The sequence below is a fragment of the Homarus americanus genome, unplaced genomic scaffold, assembly GCF_018991925.1.
Source record: "Homarus americanus isolate GMGI-L3 unplaced genomic scaffold, GMGI_Hamer_2.0 scaffold57641, whole genome shotgun sequence".
NCBI lineage: Eukaryota > Metazoa > Arthropoda > Malacostraca > Decapoda > Nephropidae > Homarus > Homarus americanus.
The window spans coordinates 12,664-35,304 of record NW_024714553.1 but is presented as its reverse complement, the minus strand read 5'-3'; the positions used below and the strand labels follow the sequence as shown (position 1 = coordinate 35,304).

At 41.1% G+C, this 22,641-nt stretch overlaps 2 protein-coding genes and 1 long non-coding RNA gene across 4 annotated transcripts; all 3 read left to right on the top strand.

Annotated features, from left to right (window-relative positions):
• Positions 1-1,206: 1,206 nt before the first annotated feature.
• On the top strand, positions 1,207-11,609 carry LOC121879021 (chromodomain-helicase-DNA-binding protein 5-like). The gene is made up of 5 exons (XM_042385488.1): positions 1,207-1,317; positions 7,025-7,082; positions 7,640-7,837; positions 10,461-10,649; positions 11,412-11,609. The coding sequence occupies exons 3-5, from the start codon at positions 7,682-7,684 to the stop codon at positions 11,607-11,609; spliced, it is 543 nt and encodes a 180-aa protein (XP_042241422.1). The 5' UTR covers positions 1,207-1,317; positions 7,025-7,082; positions 7,640-7,681.
• Positions 11,610-14,042: 2,433 nt separating this feature from the next.
• Positions 14,043-22,548, top strand: LOC121878993 (chromodomain-helicase-DNA-binding protein 3-like). Of its 2 annotated transcripts, none has more exons than XM_042385454.1 (3): positions 14,043-14,208; positions 16,953-17,075; positions 21,813-22,548. In XM_042385454.1, exons 1-3 carry the CDS (start codon positions 14,097-14,099, stop codon positions 22,034-22,036), a joined length of 459 nt encoding a protein of 152 aa, XP_042241388.1. In that variant the 5' UTR covers positions 14,043-14,096; the 3' UTR covers positions 22,037-22,548. The 2 variants fall into 2 exon arrangements, with proteins under 2 accessions (XP_042241388.1, XP_042241381.1); XM_042385447.1 differs by having other exon boundaries at positions 14,044-14,238.
• On the top strand, positions 17,253-19,319 carry LOC121879010. The gene is made up of 2 exons (XR_006091267.1): positions 17,253-19,216; positions 19,247-19,319. It is a non-coding gene; the product is annotated as an uncharacterized LOC121879010 (long non-coding RNA).
• Positions 22,549-22,641: the final 93 nt, after the last annotated feature.

Genomic DNA, 22,641 nt, shown 5'->3' with positions numbered 1-22,641 from the left:
TAATAATGACAGTACAGTAATCCCAGGTTTTTCGTGGGAATTAAGTTCTGAACCGCGAAAGCCCCAAACTGCGGATACTCTTAGAATCACTGTAGCCACCAAACAGCTGAGGCAGGTCATTGACCTCAACCACTGGACCTTGCTCCACCACTCACCCAGAGGCCACACTCACTACTGTATTAACATAATTATTTAAAACCACCATTGTTGATAATAATGGAAAAACTTAAAAATGGTTATATAACAAAATGTTTATTTACAAGTATTAAAATTTCAATTTATTTGCTGAGGTCGGCAACACCCACATTGCCAGCCTGTCCTCGCGCCTCGTCGGCCCTCAGTACAGTAGGCAGGTGTGGAGTGATGCTTCTAAGAGCATGGTGTCCGAGGTGCCTGCCCGCCTCACAGTACAGGCAGGTGGAGTGATGCTTCAAGAGCAGCGCGGCCCCGAGAAGAGTGGCTCCACGCCGCCATTTGCCGCGACCTCACTGGGGGTTATAAAAACATGGCAATTTTATTTTTTTTTTTTAAGGATATTGAATATATATATTTTGAGTAAAAACGCGTAATGGTCAAACTGCGATAAAACCCGCAAAAAGACGGATTACTGTACATTAAGAGGTTGAATGATTGACAAAATATCTCCAGCTTAGATTAGTTCATCTAAAGATTACCCATTATACAGAACCAAACCTAACCTGGCGACGTAATCTAACCCAACTACACGTGAGCATAGGTTAGGCCAGGTCAGGCTAGATTGGGTAAGAAAAGTCAGGTCAATCAGCAGCAGTAACCACAGAGGAGTTAAGAGAAGTAATATCAGGTCAGGTCAGGTCAGCAGCAGTAACCACAGAGGGAGTTAAGAGAAGTAATATCAGGTCAGGTTAGGGTTAGTCAGTCAGCAGCAGTAACCAAGAGGAGTTAAGAGAAGTAATATCAGGTCAGGTTAGTTAGGTCAGCAGCAGTAACCACAGAGGGAGTTAAGAGAAGTAATATCAGTCAGGTTAGGTTAGGCCACCAGCAGCAGTAACCACAGAGGTAATGTGGAGGCCAGTACCACCACAGAGGGGGTAGGTAGGTGACAGCACCAACCTGCTGAGACCAGTAAAGAACTGCGAGGTGACCCCCAAAGGGTAGAGAGGCCGATCCGAGGAAATCCAAAGTGGAGGAGGAGGCCGGGAGGAGCTGGACTAGACAGCCAGGGCGTCGCAAGAAGAAGCAGGCCTAAACGAACCAGCGAGGAGGAGGCCAAGGTGAAGAAGGGCGTAAAGTGCCCACCCTCAAGATTAAGTTGGGCAAGAGGAAGAAGGAAACATCGTGAGTTTGGTGAGCTGATGGAGTCCTTGTTCACTGTTGACACTATTGACCTACACCTGTACACACACTACAGCTTTACCCACCATTAACACACACACACACAGCTGATGGAGTCATTTGTTCACTGTTGACACTATTGACCTACACCTGTACACACACTACACCTACTCCACACACACACACACACACACAGCTGATGGAGTCCTTGGTTCCTGTTGACACTATTACCACACCTGTACACACACTACAGCCTTACCCACACACCACACACACACACTGAGAGTCCTTGTCCACTGTTGACATTATTGACCACACCTGTACACACACTAAAGCCTCACACACACACACACACACACACACACGGATAGTCCTTGTTCACTGTTGACATATTGACCCACACTGTACACAACACACAGCCCATTCACACACAGCTGATGGAGTCTTTGGTTCACTGTTGATATTGACTACACCTGTACACTACAGCCATTACCCCAACACACACACACACACAGCTGAGGAGTCCTGGTTCACTGTTGACACTATTGACCTACACCTGTACACACACAGCCATTACCCACACACACACACACACACACACACACACACAGCTGATGGAGTCCTTGGTTCACTGTTGACATTATTGACATACACCTGTACACACACATGACATTCTTCACACACACACACACACACAGCTGATGGAGTCCTTGGTTCACTGTTGACACTATTGACCTACACCTGTACACACACTACAGCCTTTACCACATATGGTCTACTATTGACCTAACCTCTATTACCCACACACACACACACACACAGCTGATGAGTCCTTGGTTCACTGTTGACACTATTGACACTACCTGTACACACACTACAGCTTTACCACACACACACACACACACACAGCTGATGGAGTCCTTTGTCCACTGTTGACATTATTGACTCCACACCTGTACACACACTACAGCCTTTCCACAAACACACACACACACACACAGCTGATGGAGTCCTTGGTTCACTGTTGACATTATTGACTACACCTACACACACTACAGCCATTACCACACACACACACACACACACACAGCTGATGGAGTCCTTGGTTCACTGTTGACATATTGACCTACACCTGTACACACACATACAGCCTTACCCCCCACACACACACACACACACACACAGCTGATGGAGTCATTTTGTTACTGTTGACATTATTGACCTACACCTGTGACACACACACTACAGTTTTACCCCACACACACACACACACACACACACACACACAACACACAGCTGGTGGAGTCATTTGTCACTGTTGACATTATTGACCTACACATGTACACACTACATTATTACCCTACACACACACACACACACACACAGGTAAAAGAAATAATTGTCCTAAGAGTCAATATTTAAAGGTTATACTTTAACTTAACCCCCCACAAATTTGGGGTTTTGGGGGAGGTACTTACTACACACCGACGTTTGTAAATAGTTGACGACATACACCTAGACACCAGACATAGATATAACGCACACTACTACTATGTGGCCTCCAGTCCCCCTATAGCCACAACCTTCGCCACCATTTTATTACCTTAAAATTAACTATCCTAATACATAAGTAGCTATCCTAACTGTGAGTAAAGTCAAGAGATCTATGCAACATTCAGTGACTGTTGCCTCATAGTCTAGTTGAGCAGCAGATCTATGCAACATTCAGTGACTGTTGCCTCATAGTCTAGTTGAGCTTCCAGATCTATGCAACATTCAGTGACTGTTGCCTCATAGCTCAGTGAGCCAGCAGATCTATGCAACATTCAGTGACTGTTGCCTCATAGTCTAGTTGAGCCGCAGATCTATGCAACATTCAGTGACTGTTCCCAGTCTAGTTGAGCCGCAGATCTATGCAACATTAGTGACTGTTGCCTCATAGTCTAGTTCAACCACCCAAGACAGATCTATGCAAATCGTGACTGTTGATCTCATTCAGACTCCCAACACATCAGATCTGCAGCATTCAGTGACTGTTGCCTCATAGTCTGGTTGAGCAGATCTATGCAACATAGTGACTGTTGCCTCATAGTCTAGTTGAGCTGCAGATCTATGCAACATTCAGTGACTGTTGCCTCATAGTCCAGTTGAGTCAGATCTATGCAACATTCAGTGACTGTTGCCTCATAGTCTAGTTGAGCCCAGATCTATGCAACATTAGTGACTGTTGCCTCATAGCTGCATCTGTAACTGTTAGTATAGGGCAGAAGCTCTCGCTCCTGAGGCAGAGCAAAGCCGACCGTAGGGAGAGAGAGAAGGACAGTCGACATCTCATCCAGGCTGTGACATAACTTCTGGGCTGCTGCTTCTCAGACGCTCATGAAGCTCGTGAGGAAACATCTTGCACTTGGTCCCATCTCACCAGAGACACACACACACACACACACACACACACACACACACACAGACACACACACAGACACACACACACACACACACAGGTAAGAGACACACACACACACTGACGTTTGTAGATAGTTATAGATTATTAACGTACATACACTTAGACACCATGCATACATATACGCACACTACTACTACACACACACACACACAGGTAAGAGACACACACACACACACACCATATCTTTTCTCAGGACAATACCCGCCTACTGTCTTCCAAACAAACAGACAAACAGACAAACAGTAATTAGTAGCCATAGATAATTATATTAATATTTATATCTGTGTATGTAAGCCATAAGTGTCGTTAAGCGTTGTGGCGGTGAAAAATGACCTCTGATGACCCCAAATGACCTTATATAACCTCTAATGACTTCAAATTACCTCTGTTGACCTCAAATGACCTCTACCCTCTTCCCCCAGTCTATAACCTTGACCCCAGATAGTCGTTAGGTCACTACAGTAATATCCCCATTAGCTGGAACAATCGGTCCAGAACACTTCCAGGAATGACAGATTTCCAGGTAACCAGACGTCTCTCAAACCTGGAAAAATATCCCCCGTCCCCGGAATTTTCTGGGTAACGGAAAAATTTTCTCGGAATTTAAAAAAAAATGCTCCCGATTTTCATCTCCTGTCCCCGGAAAATCGTTCCCAAAGACGAGAATTCCGGTTCTGGGAATGATTAAGCCGGAAAAATTTAAATTCCGTCCATTAGAGAGGTCCGGGTCTGAGGGATTCTGACTAACGGAGATATTACTGTGTTATTAGACCTGGGGTAACTGTATGGCGAAATCTCTTTATAACGGACGATGTTGGAGGTTAGGTCGTTATATTGAAGTTCATTATATACTGAACTTCCTTATAATGAACTATTATGAGAGGTTAGGTCGTTATATTGAAGTTTGTTATATACTGAACCTCCTTATAATGAACAATATGACAGGGTAATCCATTATACTCGAAGTTCGTTATATGGAGGTTTGAACTGTGTTGTCTTAGGTTAGGTTAGGTTATAGTGTGCGTGTGTGAGTGTTTTTTGGAGGCAATATCATATATGTGCGCATCTAAATGTATGTCTGTGTGCGTGTAGATTGGAATGTAAGGAAGAGATTGTACGTCTATGTAAGTTTCATGACTGTTTATCTAGCAATATAACACCATGTGCGTATTACCATCTAACCATTAATAATTGTAATAATCTTTCCATAAACTCTTAATCACCATTCATGTCTAGTTAAAAAAAAAACCCATGATTTACACACGTTCCAAAGAGCCAATCCCGGGGAGTAAAGCGTCAAGGTAGAAGTGAAGCCAGATGCATGATAATGTGTCTTAGGGTCAAGTGATCGTGTGGTTAATAATAATTCTTGTGGTCGATTTGCGAGGAATGACGATCCTTTCAATGTGTTTGGTTTAAGTTATTCTAAAGTGTGTGTGGTTTTAAGTTCTTGTAAAGTGTGTGTGGTTTAAGTTATTCTAAAGTGTGTTTGGTTTAAGTTATTCTAAAGTGTGTGTGGTTTTAAGTTCTTGTAAAGTGTGTGTGGTTTTAAGTTCTTGTAAAGTGTGTGTGGTTTTAAGTTCTTGTAAAGTGTGTGTGGTTTTAAGTTATTCTAAAGTGTGTGTGGTTTTAAGTTCTTGTAAAGTGTGTGTGGTTTTAAGTTCTTGTAAAGTGTGTGTGGTTTTAAGTTCTTGTAAAGTGTGTGTGGTTTTAAGTTCTTGTAAAGTGTGTGTGGTTTTAAGTTCTTGTAAAGTGTGTGTGGTTTTAAGTTCTTGTAAAGTGTGTGTGGTTTTAAGTTCTTGTAAAGTGTGTGTGGTTTTAAGTTCTTCTAAAGTGTGTGTGGTTTTAAGTTCTTGTAAAGTGTGTGTGGTTTTAAGTTCTTGTAAAGTGTGTGTGGTTTTAAGTTCTTGTAAAGTGTGTGTGGTTTTAAGTTCTTGTAAAGTGTGTGTGGTTTTAAGTTCTTGTAAAGTGTGTGTGGTTTTAAGTTCTTGTAAAGTGTGTGTGGTTTTAAGTTGTGTGTGTGGTTTTAAGTTCTTGTAAAGTGTGTGTGTTTTAAGTTCTTCTAAAGTGTGTGTGGTTTTAAGTTCTTGTAAAGTGTGTGTGGTTTAAGTTCTTGTAAAGTGTGTGTGGTTTTAAGTTCTTGTAAAGTGTGTGTGGTTTTAAGTTCTTGTAAAGTGTGTGTGGTTTTAAGTTCTTGTAAAGTGTGTGTGGTTTAAGTTCTTGTAAAGTGTGTGTGGTTTTAAGTTCTTGTAAAGTGTGTGTGGTTTTAAGTTCTTCTAAAGTGTGTGTGGTTTTAAGTTCTTGTAAAGTGTGTTTGGTTTAAAGTTCTTGTAAAGTGTGTGTGGTTTTAAGTTCTTCTAAAGTGTGTGTGGTTTTAAGTTCTTGTAAAGTGTGTGTGGTTTTAAGTTCTTCTAAAGTGTGTGTGGTTTAAGTTCTTGTAAAGTGTGTTTGGTTTTAAGTTCTTCTAAAGTGTGTGTGGTTTTAAGTTCTTCTAAAGTGTGTGTGGTTTTTGTCTGTGGTGTTTTTTTTTCAAGGTTTTATTCACTTCTGTTGAGTGCGTGGGTAGAGTAACACACCCACGCACTCTAGATACTGTTACAAGTGTGTTACATGTTATAACACACAAGTCCCAATAAATTCAATTTGTTTTACTTCTGTTAGAGTGTGTGTGTAGAGTGTGTGGCCAGAGTAACACACCCACTCACTCTAAAATGGTGTTTAATGGTGTTCCTGTGCTACTTTTAACATGCAGGATAACTTTTATGAGTAGCGCCTAATGTTCCTTTACCACATAGATGTTTTTTTTAAGTACCCAAGGCAGGATATTATTGTGTGAAAGAGTTTTAAAATGGCTGTCTTTAATAACCTATTGTTGTGTCCATTTTTCTTCCTCTCTATCCTAATGGCCAGGGTATGACACAAGGCTGTAATTACCCCGAAATTAGGGTAATATTGTGTAAAAAGTGTAAATGACTGCCTTCAAATACCCAATTCTTGTACCCACAATGCCCTCTCCTAATGGCCAGGGCATGACACAAGGCTGTAATTACCCCCAAATTAGGGTAATTTTGTGTAAAAAGTGTAAATGACTGCCTTCAAATACCCAATTCTTGTACCCACAATGCCCTCTCCTAATGGCCAGGGTATTTATCTTATATCCTTAAAAAAAACGACAATAATTAAAACAAATTCATTCCACTTTGCTTTTAAAAAATTTTTGCTTGTCCTTTGGCCCTTCATCTGACAGGTCCAAGACAAGGGGTTGAACAAAACATATGAGGCGCAACCGCAGGAACGAGAGAACGTATGTTTTTCCTACAACTACAGTTATTTAAGCATGTTCTACGATTGTATAAATAAGGTTTTTTCTCTCTCTCTATCTCTCTCTCTCTCTCTCTTTCTTCCTGTTTCTCTTTCTCTATTTCATTTCTTTGTAGAACAGTTTTGATTTTTTTTTTTGTTTTTTTTTAATATCATGTTGCAGTATTGTTTACTTGGTGGGCATCAGTCCTCCCTCGTGTTGTTCACTGTACAGAAGACAGATACCCATGTCTGTGGGTTGTGGGGCAGTACCTATAAACCCATGTCTCTGTGGGGCAGTGTACTGGCTGCCCCCACCAATACTTGTCATATATAACACAGTATCAAATCCTTCACATTGGATTCTAAACTAAATTCATCTGCAAAAAAAGACATTCAAGAGAAAAAAAAAAAGACCCCCATAAAAAAAAGTTGTTATATTTTTTTGCTTCAAGTGAGACAAAAATAATTAGTGTGTGGATGGCCTTGGTTGGTCATACAAGTCCCTCCGGCCGACGCTTCGTGGTAAGGCTAATCGTAACGCGGGATTCCTGCCCCCAGGAGGACGACTCGAGCCAGGACAGCGACGCCGAGTTCGAGCAGATGTTGGCCGAGGCCGAGGACATGAACAAGGCCGAGGATGAGGCCGAGCAGGTCACTGGAACCAAGAAGAAGGCCAAGACTAAGATTGGCAACAAGTCCAAAAGGAGGAAGAGAATGAAGGCTAAAGATGAGGATGGTTATGAGACTGATCACCAAGTGAGTATTAATGGTGATCTGTGTGTGGTGACCTGTGTGTGGTGACCTGTGTGTGGTGATCTGTGTGTGGTGACCTGTGTGTGGTGACCTGTGTATGGTGACCTGTGTATGGTGACCTGTGTGTGGTGACCTGTGTGTGGTGACCTGTGTGTGGTGACCTGTGTATGGTGACCTGTGTGGTGACCTGTGGTGACCCGTGTGTGGTGACTGTGTATGGTGACCTGTGTGTGGTGACCTGTGTGTGGTGACCTGTGTGTGGTGACCGGTGGGTGACTGCAGGACCTGTGTGTGGTGACCTGTGTATGGTGACCTGTGTGTGGTGACCTGTGTGTGTGGTGACCTGTGTATGGTGACCGTGTGGTGACCTGTGTGTGGTGACCTGTGTGTGGTGACTGTGGTGACTGTGTGGTGACCTGTGTGGTGACCTGTGTATGCAGATCTGTATGGTGACCTGTGTATGGCAGACTGTGGTGACCTGTGTATGGTACTGTGTGGTGACCTGTGTGTGGTGACCTGTGTGTGGTGACTGTGGTGACTGTGTGGTGACCTGTGTGTGGTGACCTGTGTATGGTGACCTGTGTGTGGTGACCTGTGTGTGTGGTGACCTGTGTGTGGTGACCTGTGTGTGGTGACTGTGGTGACCTGTGTGTGGTGACCTGTGTGTGGTGACCTGTGTGCAGACCTGTGTGTGGTGATCTGTGTGTAGACTGTGTATGGTGACCTGTGTATGGTGACTGTGTGGTGACCTGTGTGTGGTGACCTGTGTGGTGATCTGTGTGGTGACCTGTGTGTGTAGGTGGTGGTGACATGATCAGTGTTGGAGAGGGTGATGAAGGCTGCTGTGTTGTGAGTCATGGAATGGGTTCTGCTGCCTGGGTGACATGATCAGTGCTGGATGGGGTGCTGAAGGCTGCTGTGTTGTGAGTCATGGATGAGTTCTGCTGCCTGGGTGACATGATCAGTGTTGGAGAGGGTGATGAAGGCTGCTGTGTTGTGAGTCATGGAATGGGTTCTGCTGCCTGGGTGACATGATCAGTGCTGGATGGGGTGCTGAAGGCTGCTGTGTTGTGAGTCATGGATGAGTTCTGCTGCCTGGGTGACATGATCAGTGTTGGAGAGGGTGATGAAGGCTGCTGTGTTGTGAGTCATGGAATGGGTTCTGCTGCCTGGGTGACATGATCAGTGCTGGATGGGGTGCTGAAGGCTGCTGTGTTGTGAGTCATGGATGAGTTCTGCTGCCTGGGTGACATGATCAGTGTTGGAGAGGGTGATGAAGGCTGCTGTGTTGTGAGTCATGGAATGGGTTCTGCTGCCTGGGTGACATGATCAGTGCTGGATGGGGTGCTGAAGGCTGCTGTGTTGTGAGTCATGGATGAGTTCTGCTGCCTGGGTGACATGATCAGTGTTGGAGAGGGTGATGAAGGCTGCTGTGTTGTGAGTCATGGAATGGGTTCTGCTGCCTGGGTGACATGATCAGTGCTGGATGGGGTGCTGAAGGCTGCTGTGTTGTGAGTCATGGATGAGTTCTGCTGCCTGGGTGACATGATCAGTGTTGGAGGTGTTGGAGGGAAGTTGAAGGCTGCTGTGTTGTGAGTCATGGATGAGTACTGCTGCCTGGGTGACATGATCAGTGTTGAGGGGGTGCTAAGGCTGCTGTGTTGTGAGTCATGGGTGAGTACTGCTGCCTGGGTGACATGACTGTGTGTTGGAGGGGGTGCTGAAGGCTGCTGTGTTATGAGTCATGGATGAGCACTGCTGCCTGCGACATATGACTAGTGCTGAGGGGGTGCTGAAGGCTGCTGTGTTGTGAGTCATGGGTGAGTACTGCCTGGGTGACATGATCAGTGCTGGAGGGGGTGCTGAAGGCTGCTGTGTTATGAGTCATGGATGAGTACTGCTGCCTGGGTGACATGATCAGTGCTGGAGGGGGTGCTGAAGGCTGCTGTGTTATGAGTCATGGATCAGTTCTGCTGCCTGGGTGACATGATCAGTGCTGGGTTGGTGATTGGTGTGTCAAGTGTAATCTTGCCTGACAGTTTAACATGACAGTATTTTAACATTATTAACATTTTCAAGACTAATTTTGAACTAATATCGTTAATATTAATATATCGTACTAATAGTTTAAAGACTAGTAATGAACTAATATCTTTCCTATTTATATACTAATAGCTTCAAGACTAGCAATGTACTCTTATTAATATCTCTACGACACTCTATTAAAATTTTAACAACATTTACACCAGAAAAATGTCTGTTGACGACTTATTGACAAGAATAATGTAAACGTGTCGTAAATTTCTTCACTATTGATGATATTTGACAGAATAATACTCAGGATATTTCACATAATATCTTCGATGTTTCTGAAGGCATTTGATACAGTGAAACCTCAATTTAACGAACTCCATGGGGAGGCTATTCCGTTATATCGAGGTTTTACTCAAGATAAACTTCCCTTCACCGACTTTAATCAAATTTCAGACATTTAATAAGACAAACGTAAACTCAATTTCTAAATAAATTTCGAGACATTTGTAAAATTTTAATACAATGTCTTCGATATTTTTCCAGGACATTTAACTAATATTTTCTTATACTTAACTAGTCTCCCCCCAATCAGGATTACTGCGAGGTGTGTCAACAAGGCGGTGAGATCATTCTGTGCGACACGTGCCCCAAGGCCTACCACCTGGTGTGTCTTGAGCCCGAGCTGGAGGAGGCACCTGAGGGGAAATGGTCTTGTCCCACCTGTGAGGTCGAGGGGGTGAAGGAAGAGGATGAGCATATGGAGTACTGTAAAGTTTGTAAGGTGAGTGATGGTTGGTCGAGGGGTAGTGGTCGAGGGGGAGGTGGTCGAGGGGGTCAAGGAAGGGGACGAGCATATGGAGTACTGTAAAGTTTGTAAGGTGAGTGATGGTTGGTCGAGGGGTAGTGGTCGAGGGGGAGGTGATCGAGGGGGAGGTGGTCGAGGGTGTACTGGGAGGGTAGGGTTAGGTTAAGTGGTAAATTTTAACCTTTCGACACAAATCACCGGAGGTCGACCAATATGTTTTTCCCCGTGTATTATTTGGCGAGTTTTAAACCAATCTGACCTTCATTGTTGGCGTAAATTCAAATGCGATTGGTCGAAAAAAATTATCCTGATATAGATACCTCATTGGTCACGACTGGATGACGTCGGTTAATATTACCCGTCCGTGATCCATAACTCGGGCCACGACAATAACATCTCGGGAAGACCGAAAACTCCGTAAAATCGATTAAATTCAATTGGGTCGCTATTATCCATTTCCGCCGGGTATACGAGGTTCAAAATGATCGGAATAAAGAGATTTAAAAGATTCAATTGTTTATATCTTCGGGGAGCACTACTGTATGGCCTAAAGTTAAATAATACTTTTGTTTGGTTGAAATAGGGTTAGGTTAGGGTATGGTTAGGTTAGTGTTAGGTTAGGTTTACTTGTACGAGTGTCTTTGTTTATTTGTTTACATGTTCGAGAATTATATTTACGAGAATTATATTTATTTATTAACGTACGTACGACTATGTTTATCGTCATTTTTCCCGCAGGACGGAGGTGAATTGCTGTGCTGTGATTCGTGCGTCAACGCCTACCACACGTACTGCCTGTCTCCGCCCCTATACAAGGTGCCAGAGGGAGAGTGGACCTGCCAGAGGTGTGCCTGTGAGCCTCTGCCTGGTCGCGTACAGAAGATATTGTTCTGGAGGTGTGTGGCAATTGTTGGTCATCTTAGGGATGGACTTTAGTTCGTTATATGGAGGTTTTACATATAATGGGCCCTTGATATAATGGACTTTCATCTCTATATAGTTCATTAGATGGAGGTTTTACATATAATGGGCCCTTGATATAATGGACTTTCATCTCTATATAGTTCATTAGATGGAGGTTTTACATATAATGGGCCCTTGATATAATCGACTTTCATCTCTATATAGTTCATTAGATGGAGGTTTTACATATAATGGGCCCTTGATATAATGGACTTTCATCTCTATATAGTTCATTAGATGGAGGTTTTACATATAATGGACCCTTGATATAATGGACTTTCATCTCTATATAGTTCATTAGATGGAGGTTTTACATATAATGGACCCCTTGATATAATGGACTTTCATCTCTATATAGTTCATTAGATGGAGGTTTTACATATAATGGGCCCTTGATATAATGGACTTTCATCTCTATATAGTTCATTAGATGGAGGTTTTACATATAATGGGCCCTTGATATAATGGACTTTCATCTCTATATAGTTCATTAGGTGGAGGTTTTACATATAATGGGCCCTTGATATAATGGACTTTCATCTCTATATAGTTCATTAGATGGAGGTTTTACATATAATGGACCCTTGATATAATGGACTTTCATCTCTATATAGTTCATTAGATGGAGGTTTTACATATAATGGACCCTTGATATAATGGACTTTCATCTCTATATAGTTCATTAAATGGAGGTTTTACATATAATGGGCCCTTGATATAATGGACTTTCATCTCTATATAGTTCATTAGATGGAGGTTTTACATATAATGGGCCCTTGATATAATGGACTTTCATCTCTATATAGTTCATTAAATGGAGGTTTTACATATAATGGGCCCTTGATATAATGGACTTTCATCTCTATATAGTTCATTAGATGGAGGTTTTACATATAATGGACCCTTGATGTAATGGACTTTCATCTCTGCTGCAATTTCTGTTAGATGGGTTTTTATAATGGGCCTTGATATAATGGTTTCATCTCTATATGATTTATTAGATGGAGGTTTACATATATTGGACCCTTGATATGGACTTTCATATCTATATAGTTCATTAGATGGAGGGTTTTACGTATAATGGACCCCTTGATATAATGGACTTTCATCTCTATATGGTTCATTAGATGGAGGTTTTACATACAATGGGCCCTTGATATAATGGACTTTCATCTCTATATGGTTCATTAGGTGGAGGTTTTACATATAATGGGCCCTTGATATAATGGACTTTCATCTCTATATAGTTCATTAGATGGAGGTTTTACATATAATGGGCCCTTGATATAATGGACTTTCATCTCTATATAGTTCATTAGACGGAGGTTTTACATATAATGGGCCCTTGATATAATGGACTTTCATCTCTATATAGTTCATTAATGGAGGTTTTACATATAATGGGCCCTTGATATAATGGACTTTCATCTCTATATAGTTCATTAGATGGAGGTTTTACATATAATGGGCCCTTGATATAATGGACTTTCATCTCTATATAGTTCATTAGATGGAGGTTTTACATATAATGGGCCCTTGATATAATGGACTTTCATCTCTATATAGTTCATTAGATGGAGGTTTTACATATAATGGGCCCTTGATGTAATGGACTTTCATCTCTATATAGTTCATTAGATGGAGGTTTTACATATAATGGGCCCTTGATATAATGGACTTTCATCTCTATATAGTTCATTAGATGGAGGTTTTACATATAATGGGCCCTTGATGTAATGGGCTTTCATCTCTATATAGTTCATTAGATGGAGGTTTTACATATAATGGGCCCTTGATATAATGGACTTTCATCTCTATATAGTTCATTAGATGGAGGTTTTACATATAATGGGCCCTTGATGTAATGGACTTTCATCTCTATATAGTTCATTAGATGGAGGTTTTACATATAATGGGCCCTTGATATAATGGACTTTCATCTCTATATAGTTCATTAGATGGAGGTTTTACATATAATGGGCCCTTGATATAATGGACTTTCATCTCTATATAGTTCATTAGATGGAGGTTTATCAATAATTTATAATCAAAACAAAATTATCTCAATACAATTATTTAAGGCATAAGTTAAAAATTTGTTGGACTTATCTGATTTGTTTAGATTAATTATTTAGGTAATTATATAAAGTAATAATTTGTTAGTGGAAATGTTGGATTTGAAAAGATTAATTTAACATTAGTTGGACTTAATGTATGTTAGTTGGACTTGGCTATTTAATTGGACTTAAATCAGTTAGCTGGACTTAACCATTGGACTTAAATGAGTTAGTCAGACATAAACCACCCAGCCTGACATAAACGAGCTAGTCAGACTTGGATCTGACTTAAACCACCCAGTTGGACTTGGATCTGACTTAAACCACCCATCTTGGACGCCATGGATCTCAAACGCCTTCCCCCCCACAGGTATTAAACCAGCTGGAGGAACTTCTGTCCGACATGAAGTCCGACGTGACGCGGCTGCCAGCGTCTCTCGCCCGCATACCCCCAGTGGCCCAGAGGCTACAGATGTCCGAGCGATCCATTCTCTCCCGCCTGGCCTCCGGAGCTGGTAATTTGGACAAGACCGCTCAGGGGGGAGGTGAGGGGAAGTCTACGCTGCTATATAACTCTCTCTCTTACTCACTTTCTCTCTCTCTCTCTGCCTCTCTGTTATCTGGTATATTGTTGTTTTACTTAACTTTAGTATAGTGGTCTCTCTCTCTCTCTCTCTCTCATGGTTCACTGCAATATACCACTAATTCTATAACCATTTCTAAACTATATACATTGTAAAGTTCCTGTGCAGCTGTGATTAATTTTCTCTATAGTTTTCCCTTGTGGTGATTATTTTAGCTGCATAGGGTTAGATTTAGGTAAGATTATATTAGGAGAATACGCAATCACCTCGTTAGCTCGTTAAAAGACACTAAACTGGCCAATTTAACGCATATAATAGATTTTAAGTCAATTTTACACAGTGAATACTTTTTAATCCCAAATAAATGTCATATATCATTGCTATTTTATTGGTCTAATAGCAAATAGCCTCGAATCTGTGACCTAATACACACATCCTTCCTATTTTCTTGGTCTAATAGCAAATAGCCTCAAATCTACGACCTAATACACACATCCTTCCTATTTTCTTGGTCTAATAGCAAATAGCCTCGAATCTACGACCTAATACACACATCCTTCCTATTTTCTTGGTCTAATAGCAAATAGCCTCAAATCTACGACCTAATACACACATCCTTCCTATTTTCTTGGTCTAATAGCAAATAGCCTCGAATCTATGACCTAATACACACATCCTTCCTATTTTCTTGGTCTAATAGCAAATAGCCTCGAATCTACGACCTAATACACACATCCTTCCTATTTTCTTGGTCTAATAGCAAATAGCCTCGAATCTGTGACCTAATTTCCATAGCCTCGAATCTGTGACCTAATTTCCATAGCCTCGAATCTGTGACCTAATTTCCATAGCCTCGAATCTGTGACCTAATTTCCATAGTCTCGAATCTGTGACCTAATTTCCATAGCCTCGAATCTGTGACCTAATTTCCATAGCCTCGAATCTGTGACCTAATTTCCATAGCCTCGAATCTGTGACCTAATTTCCATAGTCTCTTGTTCCATTATATTGTATAGTATATCATCTGTGCTTATGCATGGCTTCATTTATTGCCCCTAAGTGGTTAAACAACTGTGTGTTTGTTTGTTTTTGTTGGAGGAAACAAAAAAGAATTATTTGTTTTATTAATAATTTTGCTAACTTGCTGTTGTGTAGTTTTCAGTATTAACTTTTGTTCAGTATTTTTACTAAGTTTTTTTATTGTCTGTTTTTCTTCGCTTTTTTTATAGTTTATTTGTTTTGATTTTGTCTTATTTTTTTGTTGTGTTTTCGTTGTTTGGTCACTGAGGATTATTTACACACACACACACACACACACACACACACACACACACACACACACTAACACACACATACATGAACACACTAATACAATAATAGTCTATTTTTAATACAATAATAGTCTACAGTAGAAGTCCAAAAATCCGGACAGCCTGGGGATTGGGTCGGTCTGGACTCTCAGGCAGTACTTTTAAAATTCCAATTTAAGGAGGAATAAAGAAGAGATGAACAGGTACATTTTGATAGTTTATTCACTAGTAATATAGCATGGTTCATTTATCAAAAGGAGCAGTTTTAATGATAAAGCTGTGAATTCTAGACTTTTATTCTTTGTGTTTTTTAAATCATAAATTGTAGACTTTCCAATGTGGTATGTTTCCATTAGATCAGTGTTGCTCACACCACGTTCTAGTGTCTTAATTATTTCAAGTTTGTCACTCAGTTTCAACGTGTTCTTCTTTCTCTTCACACAACCAAGTTTATCTACTTTAGGAACCATTATTATGGGCTTGTACAGTACAGTACTCTGTACATGGAAATAGTAGGACTCAAAATTACATACGTTGTCACAGTTTGATTGCTCGTTTTAAAGTGGCGACCACGTGGTGGCTGTGCAGCTGTGGCGCTCACGCATGCGCACACACACACACAAGCCCACTAAAAAAAAAAGTTTGAGTTTTAGAAAAGTCCGGATTCTCGGGTGGTCCGGATTTCTGGCTTCTGGATTTTTGGACTTTTACTGTATTTTAATACAATAATAATCTATTTTTAATACAGTAATACACCTTTTCACATATCCGTTGAGGCATTGTTACATAACTATTTGACAAATTTCATAACTGAATGACAGAACACATATTGAATGACACTCTAAAATAACTGTTGGTCGTCTGTCATTCTCCAGTTGTTACATTCTCAAACTCTATGTAGACTGTCGGTTTATTGTTCACGGCTGTCAACCTCATAACTTACGTCAGTCACTTCCTGTCGGCATGAACCAACAGTTATTTTAGAGTGTCATTCAATATGTGTTCTGTCATTCAGTTATGAAATTTGTCAAATAGTTATGTAACAATGTCTCAACAGATATGTGAAAAGGTGTAGTCTATTTTTAATACAGTAATAATCTGGATAAAACTTCATTTATCCCACATTTCTAATTTATAGATTAATAGTTGACCTCATTTATCACCTAATTGACCTTTAAACCCCCACCTAAGGTCACCACATTTATACATCAATAGACTAATAATTGACCTGATTTATCACCTAATTGACCTTTAACCCCCACCAAAGGTCACCACATTTATACATCAATAGACTAATAATTGACCTGATTTATCACCTAATTGACCTCTATCACCAAACTAATTGATCTTTAACCCCCTCCACAGGTCAAGAGACGACCCCGTTCCCAGTGGGCTACTCGCCGGCCGGTCAACTACAGACTCTCGGAAACGCAAACTTTGCCAACTTCCGACCCCAGTACTCCCTCCCCGGCGCTGCCACCGCCCCAGGTTCTGTCCAAGCTGCTTTCCCAGGTATCCCATCCCTGGCTGTCAACCCTGCCTCCAAGTAGACCCCCTGATGCTACTGCTGCTGATGCTACTGCTGCTGTTACACCTGCTGTGCTGCTGATGCTACCTACTGATGCTCCGTGGCCCAGTGTGACACTAACCCAAATCTCGGTGAGTGTGCAGGCTGTCACAGGTGGTCAGGAGGCGGCTATCCTATGGTGGTCAGGAGTAGAGCCAATCCTACGTTGGGGAGGAGTAGAGACATTAACACACTGGTCAGGAGGTGCCTCTCTATCTCTCTCTCTCTCTGGTGGTCAGGAGTAGAGACAATCCTACGGTGGTCAGAAGGAGTAGAGACATTAACACAGTGGTTAGGAGGTGCCTCTCTATCTCTCTCTCTCTTCCTCCTCTCCCTTCCCTCTCTCTTCCTCTTGGCTTTACTTTAATACACATGAAAAGGAATGTGGTTTTGAGATGGTTAGGTTAGGTTTTGGGTGTGAGAGAGAGAGAGAGTGAGTTAATATAACCTGGCAGCAGCCCGGAGGTTAATAATATACAATGAACAGAGATGATTAGTTGCATATGCTGGAGGCGTTCAGTCTGGTCACTTGATTGACAAAAACTTTCAATATAGAAACATAGTCAACATAGAGTCAACATATAGATTTATTATAGATGTGGTGGTATTTAAGCTGGACTTGTAAACATTCTTGTGACCTGATGTTAGCGCTGACTGCCTGGGGTGTTGATTCTCTACCTCACTACAGACGAACCACGTGGTCTTGGGGGGGGTCCTCCGCAGGGTGTTGGAGATGGTTCTTGTCCCTTGTGATGTAGTTAGGGAGTCGTCATTTCTCTCCCAGTGTAGTTTGCGGTGTTTCTAGGCTTCTCATCCAGTGGTGGGGGTGAGTGTATGGTGGACAGGGTGCTTCAGGTCAGGTCGACATTGGCTGTTAAGTACCGAGTGTCGCCCTAATAGTTTTGTTCCTATATTTTGAGTTGAAATTGTCACTATTGTATATCAGTTGTTGGTCGATGGTCAAACTTTGCACTGTACTGTTGGTGTGAGGATGTTGATGAATCCGGATGGGGCGGGGGGAGGGGGGTTACAGACGTAGTTATTACACAGGGTGGTCCATAAATAGCTTCAATAATTCATCGTGTGTATTACTGAGGCACAAATAAAGTTAATGACTAAATGACTTAATTAATTGTAAATAGTTTGAGAGTTACAATAGATTATGGCAGGTGTGGTAGGTGGGGCTCATGGCCACCTCAGTCATGGCCACCTCAGTCATGGCCACCTCACATAAACCCCCTTCATTACTACCTGTAGGGCCACATAAACCAAGGTGTATGGCATTGAGGAACAGGGTGACGAACATTAACATCACCTTTAGGGCCCGTGACCTCGTGTGTGATAGTTACTTGTGATCAGCTGTAGTTTGCATTAAGTAATCAGGGGGTGGACTGTATTACTGTTGACATTTAACAATTCAGTCATTAACTTTATTTGTGTCTCGGTAATACACGCCATGGTTTATTAAAACTATTTATGGACCACCCTGTATAATAGCATCACTTATGGACCACCCTGTATAATAGAAGTCTGAAAATATCAATCCTCATGTCAAGTGCCAGTCTTTACGATGTGTCTGTCTGTCTGTCTGTGTCTGTATATTTGAATGTATGCCTAAATCACGACAAATTTTTCATTAGGGTCCGATTCCGTGTGTTTACCTCTGACGACGTTGATATATTGTTTCGTAGTCTCGGAATATTGGCGTTTATCAGACACGAGGGTGGTGTAGGAATGGCTTCGAATGAGACTGTGTGTGTGTGTAATTTTAGACCTTATGGCTTACCTGACGATTAGCACCCCCCCCCCCAAGTAATCATTTTCATGTTAGCTCCCAAGATAGTTATGGGGTGGTTAGATTTGGTTGGGTGGAGGTGGCTTAAGGTGAGCACTTGGGGGAAATAATCTACAGGTAAACACATGGTGGGGAGCTAATCTACAGGTAAACACGTGGTGGGGAGCTAATCTACAGGTAAACACGTGGTGGGGAGCTAATCTACAGGTAAACACGTGGTGGGGAGCTAATCTACAGGTAAACACGTGGTGGGGAGCTAATCTACAGGTAAACACTTGGTGGGGAGCTAATCTACAGGTGATAAGGACCACATCACCCCTAGTTCACCCCACAAGTCAATAAACGAATTCAGATACGACCAAAAAAAAAATCGAAATCAACAAAAATAAATATTAATGAATGAATGAGAAATGGTAATTAATAAACGGATGATAACGACCAACTCCTGACTACCAGTGGGGGCTAATGGCTTGTCATCCCTAGCCAAGCGAATGTGATTTCCTATTGGCTGTTTAGCATGTTGACACGCTTGGTGATTAGACCTTTGCCTAACTACCACCTGCTACCATAACCATACACTATTCCCTGCTACAATACCTACTACCTGTTGCCTCACACACTACCATAGCATGATAGTGTAATAACAGCAAGAACAGGTGTTAACCATGTCGCCTGCCCCTTAACGAGGTCACGACAGGTGTTAACCATGTCACCTGTCAATAATTAACAAATAAAGGTACATTGTTTTAATCCCCCAGAAATAGGTGTTTAGTTTGGTTAGGCGAGACGCTTGGGTAATTAAGTAACCTAATTAATCGTCTACACACACACATGAACGTACATAAACTAATACACACACAGACACTCACAACATGTACACACAAAGTTAATTCCTTTGGTTATAAAATTACAACCCTGACACTTTGTTCATTTCCTCGATTTGTGGCGAAAATTACAACTTTTTTTTTGTTTTTTCAGGATTGTGAGTTGTAGGTCATTGTCTTAGTGAAATTACAACTAGTTAATTCATTATCTTATGGTTGTGAGTTGTAGTTTATTAGTATTCAACCTTTTCCCCATTGTTACCATCACCTGTTATAATTACAACTACAACCCCTGCTTCATAACCCATGGAAGTGTAATTACAACCCATGAAAGTAATTATATTCCACTGCTTCACAACCCCTGAAAGTCTAATCACAACCCTTAACAACCCCTGAAAGTCTAATCACCACACACAAACAACCACTCTGTTTTGTTGTAATAGCACCTAAGATATCGTCCTCTCACGCTATTGGTCGAACACATCTGCTACTAGTTCCACCTGACTGTTGCTCGTTTACCTGACCATCACTAACGATCGCTTGTAATCACCCCGTTTGCTTGCTTACTGCTTCATTATACCTCGTGGGAGGGGATACTTATCTGTTTATTGATTCTGTGGTTTTTTTTTAACGGAACCTCGATTTAATGGACTGTATCGAGGATTGTCCGTTATATCGAGGGTCTGTTAGATGTGGAACCTCCATATAATGAACTAGAGTTGAGAAAATCCATTGTATCGAGGGTCCGTTATATGTGAAACCTCCATATAATGAATTCTATAGATAAAAAGTTCATTTTATCGAGGGTCCTTTATATATGGAACCTCGGTTTAGCGGACTATAGTGACAAGAGTTCGTTATATGGAGGTTTTGATATAAATTTATGTATTTAACCTTGAATTTTAACTTTATGTAAGATAAAGATTTATTACCAAATGTTAATTCTTACGTGGAGTTGTTAAATATTGCCACAATGTATTGCCAGAAGTTCTTAAATATTGCCAGAAGTTTTTAAATATTGCCAGAAGTTCTTAAATATTGCCAGAAGTTCTTAAATATTGCCAGAAGTTGTTAAATATTGCCAGAAGTTGTTAAATATTGCCAGAAGTTCTTAAATATTGCCAGAAATTCTTAAATATTGCCAGAAGTTCTTAAATATTGCCAGAAGTTCTTAAATATTGCCAGAAGTTCTTAAATATTGCCAGAAGTTCTTAAATATTGCCAGAAGTTCTTAAATATTGCCAGAAGTTCTTAAATATTGCCAGAAGTTCTTAAATATTGCCAGAAATTCTTTAATATTGCCAGAAATTCTTAAATATTGCCATAAATTCTTAAATATTGCCAGAAGTTCTTAAATATTGCCAGAAGTTCTTAAATATTGCCAGAAGTTCTTAAATATTGCCAGAAGTTCTTAAATATTGCCAGAAGTTCTTAAATATTGCCAGAAGTTCTTAAATATTGCCAGAAGTTCTTAAATATTGCCAGAAATTCTTAAATAGTCAGAAATTCTTTAATATTGCCATAAATTCTTAAATATTGCCATAAATTCTTAAATATTGCCAGAAGTTCTTAAATATTGCCAGAAGTTCTTAAATATTGCCAGAAATTCTTAGTCAGAAATTCTTTAATATTGCCATAAATTCTTAAATATTGCCATAAATTGCTAATTAATTATGACCAGACACCATAGTGTGTTCACATGTCAATTGTGTTGTTAAAGCGAACTAGAGGACTAACCTAACCTAACCTAACGTGTCAGCGCCTTATTTTTCTTCTTACGTAGATTAGAGTTGTGGCGGAGTGCTCTCATTGGCCAGTGGTATGTGGAGTACTCTCATTGGCCGGTGGTATGTGGAGTACTCTCATTGGCCGGTGATATGTGGAGTACTCTGATTGGCCCGTGGTATGTACAGTACATTAGTCTCGCAGTGTGGAGTACTCTCATTGGCCGGTGGTATATGGAGTACTCTCATTGGCTGGGAGGTGAGGTAAGTACCCCAGAATACCTGTAAAAAAAAACGTGTCTCTGCCCCCCCCAGGTGTGCCAAGCGCTCAGGTGAGTTTAGCGAGCCTCAGCGCCAGTCTACACATGCTGGCGGCCTCCAACCCACTCCTGGATGTGGGTTTACAGCAGCAGCAGCAGCCGCCCACAACCCATGGCGGCACCATCTCGGCAGCCACCAGGGCATCGCTCCTTCTGCATCAGCAACAGCAACTCCAGCAGCAAGCATCAGATGCAAAAAGCCTAATTTACTTGGATTAAAACTTGATTCAGATGTCTTACTTGGATTAAAACTTGATCCAGTCTCTTATTTACCTGGATTAAAACTTGATCCAGTTTCTTACCTGGATTAAGACTTGATCCAGTGTCTTACTTACCTGGATTAAGACTTGATCCAGTGTTTAATTTACCTGGATTAAGCCTTTATTAAGACATCATCTACCTGGATTAAGACTTGATCCAGTGTTTAATTTACCTGGATTAAGCCTTTATTAAGACGTCATCTACCTGGATTAAGACTTGATCCAGTGTTTAATTTACCTGGATTAAGCCTTTATTAAGACGTCATCTACCTGGATTAAGACTTGATCCAGTGTTTAATTTACCTGGATTAAGCCTTTATTAAGACGTCATCTACCTGGATTAAGACTTGATCCAGTGTTTAATTTACCTGGATTAAGCCTTTATTAAGACGTCATCTACCTGGATTAAGACTTGATCCAGTGTCACTTACCTGGATTAAGCCTTTATTAAGACGTCATCTACCTGGATTATTTTCTTAGACATGAGGGTCGCTACATAGTCATTCCAGGAAGTTTATTATTAATTAGGTTTATTTTCTGTGTATTAAACCATCAGTGTTAATA

Excerpts from the sequence above, each read along its gene's own strand:
- LOC121878993 (XM_042385447.1), top strand. The coding sequence starts at position 14,097 with ATGAAGTCCGACGTGACGCGGCTGCCAGCGTCTCTCGCCCGCATACCC. Across the intron at positions 14,239-16,952 it reads CAAGACCGCTCAGGGGGGAG|GTCAAGAGACGACCCCGTTC; the intron begins GTGAGGGGAAGT and ends CCCCCTCCACAG. Across the intron at positions 17,076-21,812 it reads CGGCGCTGCCACCGCCCCAG|GTGTGCCAAGCGCTCAGGTG; the intron begins GTTCTGTCCAAG and ends TGCCCCCCCCAG.
- LOC121879021 (XM_042385488.1), top strand. The coding sequence starts at position 7,682 with ATGTTGGCCGAGGCCGAGGACATGAACAAGGCCGAGGATGAGGCCGAG. Across the intron at positions 7,838-10,460 it reads GTTATGAGACTGATCACCAA|GATTACTGCGAGGTGTGTCA; the intron begins GTGAGTATTAAT and ends CCCCCCAATCAG. Across the intron at positions 10,650-11,411 it reads AGTACTGTAAAGTTTGTAAG|GACGGAGGTGAATTGCTGTG; the intron begins GTGAGTGATGGT and ends TTTTTCCCGCAG.